The sequence below is a fragment of the Microcebus murinus genome, chromosome 27 (assembly GCF_040939455.1).
Source record: "Microcebus murinus isolate Inina chromosome 27, M.murinus_Inina_mat1.0, whole genome shotgun sequence".
Taxonomy (NCBI): domain Eukaryota; kingdom Metazoa; phylum Chordata; class Mammalia; order Primates; family Cheirogaleidae; genus Microcebus; species Microcebus murinus.
The window spans coordinates 12,900,656-12,915,435 of record NC_134130.1 but is presented as its reverse complement, the minus strand read 5'-3'; the positions used below and the strand labels follow the sequence as shown (position 1 = coordinate 12,915,435).

General features: G+C 38.9%; 1 protein-coding gene across 50 annotated transcripts in view; it reads left to right on the top strand.

Moving 5' to 3' along the window:
- Positions 1-14,780, top strand: part of ANK2 (ankyrin 2) — a 559,765-nt gene that overhangs the window by 507,808 nt on the left and 37,177 nt on the right. For 34 of the 50 annotated variants that reach the window (XM_075998068.1, XM_075998078.1, XM_075998073.1 and 31 more), the window contains 7 exons: positions 1,423-1,647; positions 4,345-4,499; positions 6,507-6,718; positions 7,089-7,293; positions 9,804-9,900; positions 12,674-12,902; positions 14,034-14,159. In XM_075998068.1, coding sequence (XP_075854183.1) covers positions 1,423-1,647; positions 4,345-4,499; positions 6,507-6,718; positions 7,089-7,293; positions 9,804-9,900; positions 12,674-12,902; positions 14,034-14,159 — 1,249 coding nt within the window. Of the gene's footprint in view, positions 1-1,422; positions 1,648-3,250; positions 3,350-4,344; positions 4,500-6,506; positions 6,719-7,088; positions 7,294-9,803; positions 9,901-12,673; positions 12,903-14,033; positions 14,160-14,780 lie in introns of all 50 variants that reach the window. The other 16 variants (XM_075998052.1, XM_075998071.1, XM_075998065.1 and 13 more) reach the window with 1 other exon arrangement.

The following is a 14,780-nucleotide window of genomic DNA, read 5'->3' as shown; positions in this document are numbered from 1 at the left end:
TACCGAACTGTCGATTGTACTTTCCAGTTTTCACCCCTTCCTGAACACTGGAAGGGCAGGTGTGAATGGTGGGCCCAGCCTGGCTCGATTCCTGCATGTGAGAGGATGCAGTCCCGCCCCTCTCCTGGTCTCATACTGCATGACCTGCTTCCGACAGACGCTCTGAGCTCCTTGCACCCGTTTTTATCACTAGCAACAGGATTCCTGTTTAATAGCATGTTTAGTGAGTTCTGTGTTCTACCATGAAGACGATACTAAGATATTTTCCCTTCATTTGTCTAAAAATAACATAAATGTTGTGTTTATATCCCATATATTAACTCTGATGAAATACCCTTCAAATGTTTTAAATGTTATCATGGAGACAATGTCTAGGTGTGGAGAAGCTATTACGGTAGGATTCTGTGCTGGTTAAGTTATAAGTAGATCCATGATGCACCTCGATTTTGGTGGAAAGATCTTGGAAATGCAACAAAAATGGGGAAAGGCGCTAATGTAATTTGTGCAAGAGTGTTTGTATCTTTGTGTACGTGTGCACAACGGTTAGATTGCTGCGATGTTTAATGTTTGCTCCTTGACAGAATGAGTGCCTGAGAAAAAGTAACGACTATTGTGACTAACACAGTGACAAGCATTCAAGTTAAGCTGGATTAGGATCTTTCAAGAGCATCCCAAAGCAAACAGCTTCAAAGTCAAGACAAACCTCTTTGCTTGGTACACTTAAATAAACAAACCAAGTCACCTTGGATTATAGTTCTTTCCATGAACACTTAATTCTTCCCTGCCCAGCCCCTCTGTCTCAGTTAGAATGGGATGGCAGAGAAATTCCTATTTAAGAAGTGAAAAAATATATTTTAACCAGCAAATTGGTTCCATCCCAAACATTTAGTTATTTTACTTTCTTCCTCTTTAGAATGTCATCAGTTAAAAACCTGCATCCTGGGTAAGATGAGGTTGGAGCAGGATGCAGAAAAACCACAATTTGGTGTTTCCTCTCTGCTGTGTCCTTAACATTATTTCGACGTGGATTTTCCAGCACATACATACAAGGAAGCAGAAGTCTTTGTATTTATAACCAAAGGAAACTTCTCGATATTTTTTATCTAATTTCATTCCATTTTCTTTCAAAATCAACTGGACCTATTTTTAATTTACAGTTTATACTTAATGTCACCATTGTCAACAAAAGCCAGAACTTTCCTTTAGTGGTAGATTAAAATAGCACAAAAATAAAATCAAGTCCTTGCTAGGAAGTAAAATCATTTTTAAAAACAAATGTCACACCACCGTGCACTTAAAGAATAATTCAAAGAGAGATGTTTTGAGAACAAAGCATTACAGAGAAAAATTTACTGGACAAAGCTTGCTTATCTGCCTCTGATTTTTTTCAAAACGTATCTGCCCTTCTATTTTGGTTTTTAGTTTTCTGGTTAGTTTCATGGTGGACGCCCGAGGGGGCGCCATGCGGGGGTGCAGACACAATGGGCTCCGGATCATTATTCCGCCTCGGAAATGCACCGCCCCGACGCGAGTCACCTGCCGGCTGGTCAAACGCCACCGACTGGCCACGATGCCGCCCATGGTGGAAGGAGAAGGACTGGCCAGTCGCCTGATTGAAGTTGGACCCTCTGGTGCTCAGTTCCTTGGGTAAGGGTTTCTGATAAGCCCCCACTTAGTCACCGACGAGCTTGCGTCCCGCACGCGGGCTCACTGGGATGGAATGGAAAAAGGTATGTCAACCCGTTTTGAAAGAAGACTGGCTCCTGTGAAATTTTTAAAAATTGGAAGTAGCACCTCCGTGTTTGACTCCACTCACGTGCCTGTTATTTGAAGGCATTCAGGAGTTCAACATGCGGGTTGATTATTATCCTTTCTCTTTGGACATTATAGTACCTGCCAGACTCCCAATGTGAATAACTATGTTTTAGCCAAAGGTAGGTAATTTTTTTTTTTTTCTCATCGGAGAACTTTTAAGTGGTAAAGTCCTAAAGAAAAAAATGCTGCTGTATTCCAAACCTAAATTGAAAGTCTCACGTAGTTACAAAACAGAATCATTATCTTCCCTTTTGGAAAGCAGGGCTGCTTTTCAAGCAGAGTACCTAAAAACTTAGTCTGTGTGATTTGTTTTTTTTTTTTTTTCTGCTATCAAAATTGCTACCCTGAGCCTTATAATTACACTGGCCGCCTAGTTAGCCGCAGTCTGCATTAAGACAAAAACATCAAGATTAACTTCGGCCATGCCTGTTTTAGCAATTTCGAGCAGAAATTAGCACTTCTTCCTTCTTCTGTTTGTTTGTACGGCTGCAGTTACATTCAAGTGGCATCTCAATGTGCCAAGAAATGACGGGCTACTGCTGAACACTAACGGCAGGATGAAGTTGTGGAGGGGGACAAGTTTCAAAACACTTTGAAACAGATCAATTGTATTTAAGTCTTGTCATATCAAGTCTTGGTGCTTGAAAAACTGGGGGAAAAAAAATCCTAAACTTTGTGAACTCTTACTTTGTCAATATCATATGGGGGGGGCGGTTTTCTTGCTTTAGAACCCAAGAAATGTTCTAAAGCTTTGTAATTTGGAGCAAACTATTAGCAGGTTGCTCCAAATTATATTCACACCTGAACAGGGTGTGTTTATAGTTCCCAATTATACAAATCACCTCTCATGTGCTCCTCTTAGACAGAGTTTTATTTATTTATTTTTTTTTAGCCTTGAGGGGTGGATACCTCTTAGACAGAGTTTTAGAAGGAGCTGTGAAGTTCTGGGTTGCATCAGAACATTCTATTATGTTTAGAGTAATTCCCGGATGATCCTCTTTATATTCAGTGTATCAGACCCTTTTTCCCCGATGCTCAGGTAGTTTTAGCCTTTTTAAATAATCTTCCAATCTGTTGGGGAATATCCATGAAAACATCTGGTCTCTGTACAGAGCAGAGTTTTTACCATATTCCCAACAGCTTGTCTTTCCCGTGGAGCATTCCCTCCCCCCCCCCTTTTTTTTGGCTAGTGCCCTGGCGGTGAACCTACAGGGACCGACCCGACAGCTGGTGCTCCCTCGCCCAGATGAGCCTCCATTGTCCACTTTGGGTCTCGGTCCCTTGCTCTCTGTGACCAATGGAGTGATCAGAACCAAACGCAGTGTGAAACCAGAGTTCACCCTGTGGATCAGCCGGCGCTGCTGGGGTTCTGCGGAAAACCATACCTGAAGCTTACTTATGTTCTTTCTTTCACTGCTGCTTTGGATGTACTCAGTAAACTTCACCTGCCAACGGCTCCTCCCCCACTTAATGAGGGAGAAAGCTTGGTCAGCCGCATCCTTCAGCTGGGGCCTCCTGGAACCAAATTCCTTGGGTAGGAGTGACTTAAAACAAATTGATGGCTGCTGGGCCCCCATTCTTCTCCTTCTTCTGCAATATGATTTCTCTTTTTGTCATTGTGCCCATGACATGTCCCTCTCTCTATGATTTAAATTCTGTATGACCTATCTTTAGTGGACCATTTCTGACCCTTGTGGTATGTGACTTTTCTTTTTGAGTGATGTTCTTTTATATCTTTTCCCCTTAAAGTGCTGTGACCTTCATTTTCGTTGAAGCATGAGATCTGCCTAGTTGTACCATGTGCTAGTTACGATGTTGCTATGATGAATTTGGAGTCTGTTACCAAAGCAACCTGGACTCAAAAATCTAAAGTCTCTGTATATTTCGAGGATGAATGTGACCTAAACCTCGTCGTAGGACAGTGCATGTTCTGGATCCTGACTATAATAGGCATTGGGCACAATCGGCTGTCAGCCGAAGGGCTCGGTTAGGGCCACGCTGTGTACACATGCCTATTGTTTCCTTGAATGAGGAAAATTTAAGCAAAAACCGTGAGTGCATGGCTCCTTAGTTCACACGTAGTCAACTTTTCTGACATCTCCTCATTTACGACACATCCAATTATGCAACGTTTAAGCCATTTTCTCTCTTAAACCATTTTGTCATTCGCACCTTGTAGAAAATGTTTTAGGAGATTGGCACATCTCATAGATATGCATGCACATTTCTTTTGGTTAAATGTGTTCTACTTACATTTATCAAAGGAGAAGTTCCAGAATGCCACATGCACTCACAGGGAAACATCATTTGGCTTAAGGTAGCAGCATGTACCTGAGGACTGGTGCCCCTGAGGTGGAGTGCTACTGTGTGACCATCTGCTAGCCAGTGAGCGCCAGAGGATGGCCCGCTCTGTCCCTGTCCCCAGAGAGAGGAGAATTCCAGGTCACTTTGCAACAGACAGAGTGGAGGTGCTTGTCTTGCTGCTGGTTAGCTCCCGTCCACACTAAACGTTCTGCATTGCTGTGTCAGGCCGGTCATCGTTGAGATCCCTCACTTCGCGGCCCTTCGAGGAAAGGAGAGGGAGCTCGTGGTCCTGCGCAGTGAGAATGGGGACAGCTGGAAAGAGCATTTCTGCGAATACACGGAAGATGAACTGAATGAAATTCTCAACGGCATGGATGAAGGTACCTTCAAATTAAAGGTTTTAAGAGAAATGTAAAGTGGAAGCATGAGCATGGTGCATTTCTTTTCTGTGACCTAGGAGGAGAGTGTGTGTGGCCCTTGTGTGACTTTCCTACAGCAGGTGCCTGCTGTGCTCCCGCAGTGATGAGCGGGAAGGCACAACGCTTTCACTTAACCTTACTTCTGTTACAGTCAGACAAATAAAACCCTTTGAGATAGCAAACACCTCATTTTTATAAGGTGATACAACATGCTTCCATCTTTAATGTAAACTTTTTTGAACCTAAGAGACAGAATAAATATTGTTGTTTCATTGCAAAATGAACTAATACTGGATAAATCCATGGTTTTTAGATATTTAAGATACTTATAAAACATGCTAAGCTATTCTGTTTATGGAACTTACATCTTCACATAACTAATATAGGATAATATAATTTCTTCTTAACTATTATTAGGGAAAATTAAGTTCATTCAATCTTCTGCCTATAATTCGAATAGGGAGTTAGCCAGGGTTGAATTGCACACGCACGCATACGTATCTAATTGAGCGACTTGGTTTTTCATTAGAACTTTAATCTCTGTAAATCCTGAATCTGTTTGGGGCTTTAAACCACAGGTTTGTAAGATTTCGGTTTGACTAGAGTACGTTAGCTCATTCTCAGCCCGCCAAAGGTTGCTCAGAGAAAAGGCCCTAGTCCTAATAGGGGGAGGCACATTCCACTTAAGTAACTACACAAATAGGGCATGTGGAAGGAAGAAGAAATTATGACCTCTAGCTGTGTAGGTCAGTACTTTCTAAGCAAGTTAAAAAAAAAAAAGATCAGGATTTTTATTGATAAAGCTTGTTACCTGCAATATTTAGCTGCTTCTACTTCTTGGGAACCATTTCTTTCCCTATCATTTAGGTTTAGGATATTTTCTTCAGAGATATCTACCTGTCAATGACATTGCTAATAAACATTAATTAATATCTTGTCCACTCCTAACTTCCTACATATGTAAAAAGCTCATTTTAAAACAAAGAATCAGATTTGTTTATGTTTGTAAATTTGGAAATATATTCTTTTATAAGTAGATGCTAGTATTTGCTAGTACATACATCTTCAATTATGGATGATCAGATCCTGGGACTTCTCACTTTGACAATCTATTTGTACCTAGCTGTCAAGAGAAACGTAATTATTGCTCGTGCCTCTATCATGAATTATAAATGATTTATAAAAATAGACAACTTTCCCTAATTCTTTAAAATTCCATGATCCCCTTAGTTCCAATTTCTACATTTTAAACCAGTCTGATTTTTTGTGTTGCCTTAAATATCTACACTAATGCAATTGATAAAGAACTCATGGTCCCATCTTCCTGATGTCATCAGGGGAATATTAAAACCCTGAATACGTAGTCACTGATCTTTTTTTATGTCCACAGTGACTATTTCAGACAACCATCACACCGAGGTAAACATATAAACATGAACCTTTCCCTCCAAGACAGATTTTATTTCTGCACTACTCCCCTGAGAACCCAAAGGTCCATATTAACTTCTTTAAACCACAATAACTGGCCTTTTGGGGCTAACTTTGAAATTTGCAAAGAAAAGGAGTTCATGAACAACTTCCTCTCCATCACATGAGCCAAGAATAGAGCAGGTTCATTTTCATTCCCTGTTTGTCCTCGTGCCCTCTCATTTACAAAGCTGGCCCTGCAGTATGGCATCTGGAATGAGATGCTTTTCTTTCACAGAGCCCTGGAAGGTCCTGCTTTTCATAAAAGGGAAAAAAAAATGCAAGCTAAATGCTGGCAGGTCTTGAAAGATTACAGTTTTTCTTTCTTTTTCAGATGTTGTTAGGTTAGCCCTGCTTTTTCAATCTTTCTATTGCTTTTTTTTTTTAAAGAGTTTTGCTGCCACCTCTGTTCACTATTAACCATGCTGATGAGTTTGCTAGACTGCTTTCAGAAGGGAGTCCTTGCTGTATGAATGAAGGTGGGTCATTTCTTGTCTTCAGTGCTGGATAGCCCCGAAGACCTAGAAAAGAAGCGCATTTGCCGGATCATCACCCGAGACTTCCCGCAGTACTTCGCGGTGGTGTCGCGCATCAAACAGGACAGCAACCTGATCGGCCCGGAGGGAGGCGTGCTGAGCAGCACGGTGGTGCCCCAGGTGCAGGCCGTCTTCCCGGAGGGGGCCCTAACCAAGCGGATCCGCGTGGGCCTACAGGTATGCCCACGTTAGGTGCAAATTATTCTAACGTGCATTTTATTCCAGTGATTAAAAACTACCTTATCAAATGAGAAATAAATTGTGTTAAAGAATCACATTAATTAGAAACTAGGAGCTCATGTAAAAAAGATAAAAAAAAAAAAAAAAAAAGAATCACATTATTCCTGGGTGAGCAAAATCTGCCATTGGACGTCACAGGTCTCACGAAGTTTTATATGAGTGCTTAATGACAGTACAAAACATGATTGCCATGTTTTATGTGTACCAAATTGATTTGTAAGACAAATAGCTGCGCTTTGGGGAACAAATTTGGCATTAAATTTGATGCTATATTGTTTATTTGAATATTTTTCTTTACTTTGAAAAGGCTCAACCTATGCACAGTGAACTGGTGAAGAAGATCTTAGGCAACAAAGCGACCTTCAGCCCCATCGTCACTTTGGAACCTAGAAGAAGAAAATTCCACAAGCCAATTACCATGACCATCCCTGTCCCTAAAGCTTCAAGTGATGTCATGTTGAATGGGTTTGGGGGTGACGCACCAACCTTGAGATTACTATGCAGCATCACAGGTGAATCATATAAGGACAGTGTTAGCAGAGTTCTCAGTAAAGAAACTTGGATTGTTGTAAATGCTAAATTACCTTTGTCATAAGATGCCTGCAGGGTTAGATACATTAATTCAAGGCAAGCATTTTAATTACCTAGAGAAATGAAGGATGAAAGAAAAGGAACTAATATTCACTAAATAAAGTCTTATGCCAAACTAAACTCAGTTTCACAGTAACCCTATGAAGAAACTTTAACCCCGTTTTTGCTAAAAAGGAAAGCAAGGTTGAAAGAAGTTCTATAACTTGCCCACATTATATTATAGATGTTTGGCAGAACTGGGATTCAGACCCAAGCCTATATTATCTCTAAAGCCTGGCTTTCAAGCCTTCTTGAAGACATCACCTATATCTACTGGGAAAAAAAAATAGCACTTTAGATAATTGTACCCAATAGTTCCAGCCAAACTGTTCTGTCTAGGAATTGATTCTGTCTTTATCATTGATCTATGGAACTAACCCTGGGAAAACAAAGAAAAAGTTTTTAATGAGTAACTAATTTTTGGTCTTTTCAATTGGTAGTTGTAGTAGCTTTCAGACAACTGCCAAACGCTCAAAAGATATTCCCAGAACATTGTAAATATGAAAAGTTCATAACAATATCACTACGAATGGTGAGAGGCCAAAAAATCTGCACAAATAATCTGTTTTAGGGCTACAAAATTTAACCGATAATTTTCCTATTTATCAATAATTACATGGTGCTGGCATTCAGTAAATATTAATACTTCGTTCATAGGAACAATAACCATCCCTGGTTGTTTTGGTATTGTTAGACCTTTTTTTCCCCATTTTCCTTCATATTGGCAGAAATGTTCACCTTTATTTTGTTTTTTCTCCCTAATTTCCTCTTAGTAGTGTATTTTCTGTACTTATTATAGCGAACCATGGAGATTATCTCATAAGTTTAATAATTAGACAAAATTTTTAAATATATAGATGATAATGAGTATAGAGAGAAATCATATACATGCTTCACTTAATGATCTCTTTCCCAATTGGTCATTTCTGATTATTACCTATGATTTTTGGGTTTCTTTCCCATAATTTTTGCTCCATGGGTATATGATTCATCTTCTATAATGTGCAACATAATGGCATGGATGTGAAACAGGTGAGACTCTAGAATGTCTGTAGCACCCCCTGCCTCTGTAACAATCAAACAAAGGTACTATATGGGCTTAGACACCATCTAATCTACGTATTCTTAAGACAGGTTTCTACTAAACAGTTTCTTAAATATAATTAAAATTATTTTTAATTAATAAGTACTTGCATGTATTAGTTTAAAAAATACTTAGGTATTTGGGGTTTTGTATTTTGCTATGTTATATAGTTATGCTAAGAATATATATTTTAGGCCAGGTGTGGTGGCTCACGCCTGTAATTCTAGCATGTTGGGAGGCTGAGGCAGGAGGATCGCTCAAGGTCAAGAGTTCAAGACCAGCCAGAGCAAGAGCGAGACCCTGTCTCTACTAAAAATAAAAAGATAATCGCTGGAGAATTAAAAAATAGAAAGAATTAGCTGAGCATGGTGGCGCGTGCCTGTAGTCCCAGCTACTTGAGAGACTGAGGCAGCAGGATTGCATGAGCCCAGGAGTTTGAGGTTGCTGTGAGCTAGGCTGACACCACGGCACTCTAGCCCAGGCAACAGAGTGAGACTTTGTCTCAAAAAAAAAAAAGAATATATATTTTAACGGCCTACTAGAATAAACTTTCTTAACCTTTCATTGATAAATCATTCCCTTCTTTAAGAAACTTTAGAGTCAAGATTATTTTCATTTCAAACATATATTCTTCTTACAGCACTTTGACTAAAATATTGTCCTTATCTATGTCAACTTAATTTCTCGGTGGAAATGAGAGATAGGCAGTCATCATCAGCCTTCATAGTGATGTTTCTATGTGCAGTGATGTTTCTATGTTCCATCCTTTGGCATTCACTAATTTTTTTTATTCACTCTGCATTATTTATTGAGCCCTTAATGTTTTCGAAACCTTTTTTTTGGCCAATCAATTGTAAATTGAGAAGAAATTTAGTTTTTTGGAAATAATTGCATAAAATATGAAGCTCAGGAACAAAAGAACATTTAGTTTGTTTATTATTTTAATGAAGTATTCACCTCGTTAGTTGGCCAAAGGCTCTTTTAAAATAATCAACTGTATACAATTCAAAATTATCTTCAGAGCTTAGCAATTACCATGAAAGCTTCAGAATGTCAGGCAGAGAATAGAATGCTTGGTAAACAGTTATTCAAATAACTTCCTTAAATTTAGTTCCTTGAGTAGTGTCTGCTATTTGTTTTCAGTGTGTCATTTTTCAGCATGTAGTTTTTAGTCATTTTGTTTCCAGTGTGTCATTTTGAGGGATGGGTGGGATTGGACTCGTGAACACAGAGCCACAAAAACTTTATTTTAGAATCCAGAGTTTGGAATTTTGCCTAATTTTTTCCCCAACAATCATATTATTTCAGGTGGAACCACCCCGGCTCAGTGGGAAGACATCACAGGAACTACGCCATTAACATTTGTCAATGAATGTGTTTCCTTTACAACCAATGTGTCAGCCAGGTACGCTGTGATATTGTCCCCTCCCCCTCCAAAAACCTGTCTTTTGTTTTATCTTGTTTCTTTATTCTTTGATAGCTATTTTTGTTTGAATTTAAATATAGTACACATTTACTTTCGTATTTTAAACTAGACACGTCAGGAAGTGCAACAGTGACAGTACAATGACAAAGTACTACCAGTTAGATTAAAATCTAAGAAAATGAGTGACGGCTTTGGCTGTGTGATTCTGACTCAGGCTGTAGCAGCCACTGCTGATTTTTCCAGCCTCAAAGGTCTCGGAAGTGATAATTTCCCGTTGTCAACAAAATAGCCTGAACTGCTTTTCCAACAGAATAATAACAAAAACACAAAGCCCGCCATGGTTTGCTTAAATGGTTTAGAGGTTTCAGTGGCTCTTATACATCCTAACACATTTACATATTTCCCATTTATTTTACACATTTTCAAGAAGCTGAAGGTATCTAGTTTTATTTCTTATGCATACATTAACTCGATTTATTAATTAGTTCCTGTTTGGTCTTTGATTGCTAAACACTTTTACGTTACTTTAATTTGATTTGACAACTTTGTGACTTACGTAGGGCAAGATGCATTGTGTCCGTTTTACAGATGAGAAAACTAAAGTTGAGCGTGATTAAAACTTAAATTCCTATTTGGGAGGTAAGGGGGAAGAAAAGATAAAAATGCATGAATAGTTAAATATAACTGCATAGCGGTAGCTGGGCTTGGTGGCACATGTTTGTAGTTCCAAACTCAACTATTGAGTCTATACTTCTGTGCTTCAATGTATTCCGCCAATTATGTATCTACACTCTAACGCCAGAAGATAACATGTTCTGAATGAGAGGTTTAGACCAGAGGTACTGAAAGAATTCAGAGGAAGGTGCTCTTCGCATTGGAATAAAGATGATGTCTGAGAAGAGGCGACTCTTGGAACTTATGTTGGAACCCAGAAGAAAGATACAAATGGAAAACAGAATAACATGAGCAACGAAGAAGCAAAGATTAATTCCAGAAGGTTTAATGGGGGATAGAAATAATGATCTGTGTAATCCATCACTCAAAAATAATGCTGGAATGTTGGTTAGCAACACCGTTTACAGAAGGCCCTGTAGGGTAGATCAAGAAATTAGAAGTCACCATAAATACATATAATTTTTATTTGTGTATTAAAAGATTATTTTAAAAGCTTCCAGAACTACATGAAAATAAAAATACTACAAATAATAAAAGGAGCTGCAGTAAAAAAAAAAAATTCTGCTATTTTGGAGGAAAATGTAAAAAATAAATAAGTGAGCCAGGGACAGTAGCTCATGCCTTATAGCCCCAGTTTGGGAGGCTGAGGAGGGAGGATCACTGGAGGCCAGGAGTTCGAGACTCTGTCTCTACAAAAAATATTAAATAAATAAATAAAACCAATTAAAATATCAAAAAAAAAAAAAGAGTTATTATGTTGTGTACTAATAATTTAACTCCCAGACAATTAAAGAAACAGAGAATAGGCAGAAAGAGGAAAGTATTATTGCCTGCCTGACATGAGCCAGGAACTACACTGAATCTTAAAAACATCATGCTTATTGAACCACACCAGACACAAAAGGACAAATATGGCATTATTCCACTTATAGGAGGTGCCTGGAATAGGCAAATTCATACAGACAGGAGGTAGAATAGAAGTTGGTAGGGGCCGGAGTGAGGAGGAAAACGAGGGGTTATTGTTTAATGGGTACAGAGTCTCTGGGATGATGAAAAGTTCTGGAAATCCATAGTGGCGATAGTTCCACAACACTGTGAATGCATTTCATGCGACTGAATCGTGCACTTAAAAATGGTTAAAATGTTATGTATATTTTAGCACAATAAGAGAAAAAGAAGAGAGACGGATCAGGAACTTGAAAGAAAGAGATGCTAAAAGGAGAAAGAAATCGCAAGAATGTTTAGAAATTATGGAAAATGACGACGAGGAAGGAGAGTAATGACTGGGAAAGGTTCCAAAGCAAGGTCTTAGGGAATAAACCCTCGGAAGTGTAAAAAACACAAATTGAAGAAGTGTCCACATGCTGGCCTGTACTTTCTCCATGTGGCTATCTTTCCTAGAACCTGGGGTGAGGAGGGAGCTCGAGGAGTGTCCTGCAGTTTCAGCAACGTTACTGTATGGAATAAAATGGCATCTAAGCACACACTTGCCCAGCCATGTCTCAGACGAAGCTGCTGCTGGTGGTCACAATGTCATGGAGCCAACAATTTCTTCTGTGAATTACATTTAGCAACATTTAGGATTTCTAGATGCAGATTTTTTAAATGGTTGGGTTGATCCAACCTTGGTGATTGGGGAGTATCTTGGAAAAGAACGAGGAAATGGGGAATAGCTGGGTAGATTTCAGGAAATGGCATGAAGAAGAGGAGGGGTCAAAACTCACACAGTGAGATCCTCAGTTTTGATCTAAAGGATTCGAAGACACGGACCATACATTCCAGGAGACTGAATGCTCAGGAGAGTTTCCAAAGAAGAAACTTACAAATACAACAGTTGATCGTTGCTCTAGAACCCACCATGTCTTTCTCTCTTGCCCTCACTCCCTTCTGCCTCCCCATCCGTCCTCGTCCCTGTCTTGCTCTCCCTTTCCTTTAACTTTCTTCATCATCTGCCTCTCTCACGTTCTTCTTTTCCTGAGAAGTGTTTGATGATGACTTGGCTCACTCTGAAGGAACTGGTGTTTTTTCCTGTGGTTTGCTTTAAACTTTAGCTAACTGGCCTTATCTCTTTTTATAGGTTCTGGCTGATAGATTGTCGACAGATCCAAGAATCCGTTACCTTTGCCTCACAAGTGTATAGAGAAATTATCTGTGTACCTTATATGGCCAAATTTGTGGTGTTTGCCAAATCGCATGACCCCATCGAAGCCAGGTTGAGATGTTTCTGTATGACTGACGATAAAGTGGATAAGACCCTCGAGCAGCAAGAGAACTTTGCTGAGGTGGCCAGAAGCAGGGATGTGGAGGTACTGCATTTAAAAAAAAACTATGCCATTTTGTTATACCTGTATTAATAGATTATATTTCAAATAGAATTAAATAGATGGAATCATAAAAAATGAAAGACCAGTCTCACTTGATCAGTGAGAAGGTTAAGGTCCCAAATCTGCCAGTGTAAGTCCATTTGGACCTATCTTGTAGGGATGATCTCAACATATGGGAGGAGGGAGGTAAAAAGATTCCTTTAAAGGTTATTTGGGGAAAAATGATGAGTTATTGATAAATTCAAAGTGAGTAAGTGACTATAGAATTTTAGGTGTTTTTGGCTTTCCTTGTTGTTCTTATTTTTCAATAGTGAAAAAAAAGTCTAGGAAATACATCCTTTTGCATAAACATTGAAGGGAGGATATCCAGGCTTTTCTGTAGTACTTTTTCTTATTTCAGAATTTTCCATCCGCATACATCTTTGGTTATTAAAGTCCTGTAACCCGACTGGTTGTTATGTCAAAAGTTACCCAATCAGAAATTTAAATTTAGGATTTAGGCCAGGTGCAGTGGCTCACACTCATGTAATCCTAGCACTCTGGGAGGTCAAGGCAGGAGGATTGCTTGAGGGCAGGAGTTCGAGACCAGCCTGAGCAAGAGTGAAACCCAGTCTCTACTAAAAAAACAGAAAAAATGAGCAGAGTGACTAAAAATAGAAAAAAAAATAGCTAGGCGTGGTGGTGTGCACCTATAATCCCAACTGCGTGGGAGGCTGAGATAGGAGGATCACTTAAGCCTGGGAGTTTGAGGTTGCTGTGAGCTAGGCTGATGCCATGGCACTCTAGCCTGGGGAACAGAGAGAGACTCTGTCTCAAAATAAATAAATAAATAAATTTAGGATTTAATATATATTGGTTTTCTGGGGTAATGTGGTTCAGTCTTAGAAGTGAGAACATTAAATGTCACCATGCATTGAATATTCCCATTACTAGTAAGAAGACCGAGTGCTTGTATATGCTTTGCCAGAGATAAGGCAAAATGTCAGTTGGCAATTTTAAGACTGTTTTATGTATATTTTAAGTTCCAAGTAGTACCACAACTTCTTCTTTGTGTAAATAGTAGGTTATAATTGCAGGTATTTTATTCTGTTATTTGTCTCTGTGTTCACCTAGGTATTAGAAGGAAAACCCATCTATGTTGATTGTTTTGGCAACCTGGTGCCATTAACCAAGAGTGGCCAACATCATATATTCAGTTTTTTTGCCTTCAAAGAAAACAGACTTCCTCTCTTTGTCAAGGTAATTTATACATGGAATTTTTAAATGCATTTTACTCAAGATAAAGGTAGGATTTGATTTCCTTAGTAGTAGGGAATATTTCCTTTTCAATTTCTAGGGATTTTTTTCCACCACATCTGTAAAGTTTTACAGTCCTGGAAAGCCAGCCATTTCTATTTTTGAAGCTCAAAGTCAGCCTTAATTTTTACTTATAGACTATTTTTAAGAATGAGACCAGGCCAAATATTAATTTATTAAGTAGAAACACTTGCTACTCTTCCAAATTTGAAGGAAAGTCCATTTTACTATCATCACTTTTACATATTTATACTTAGATGTTTAAAATATATGTGAATTTCACAAATGTGGATAGCAAAAGGGTTCTAAGTGACAACTTTTTGTAATGAAATCTCTCAAAAGACCCAGCATCTCACTTAAGCTATTAAAAAATTATCCCAGGTAGAGCTATAGACTTGATATATTCTCATAAATTCATTCAACAAACATTATGGAGACACTTCAATGCACCAGCTGTTTGTTGTCTCTACTTAGGAACATTAATCCAAGTTAGGGATTTGCAGTGATGTATGCAAGTTTCATTCTAGATTCCAATTCAAAGAGGACCACAAATGAAGGAATGAG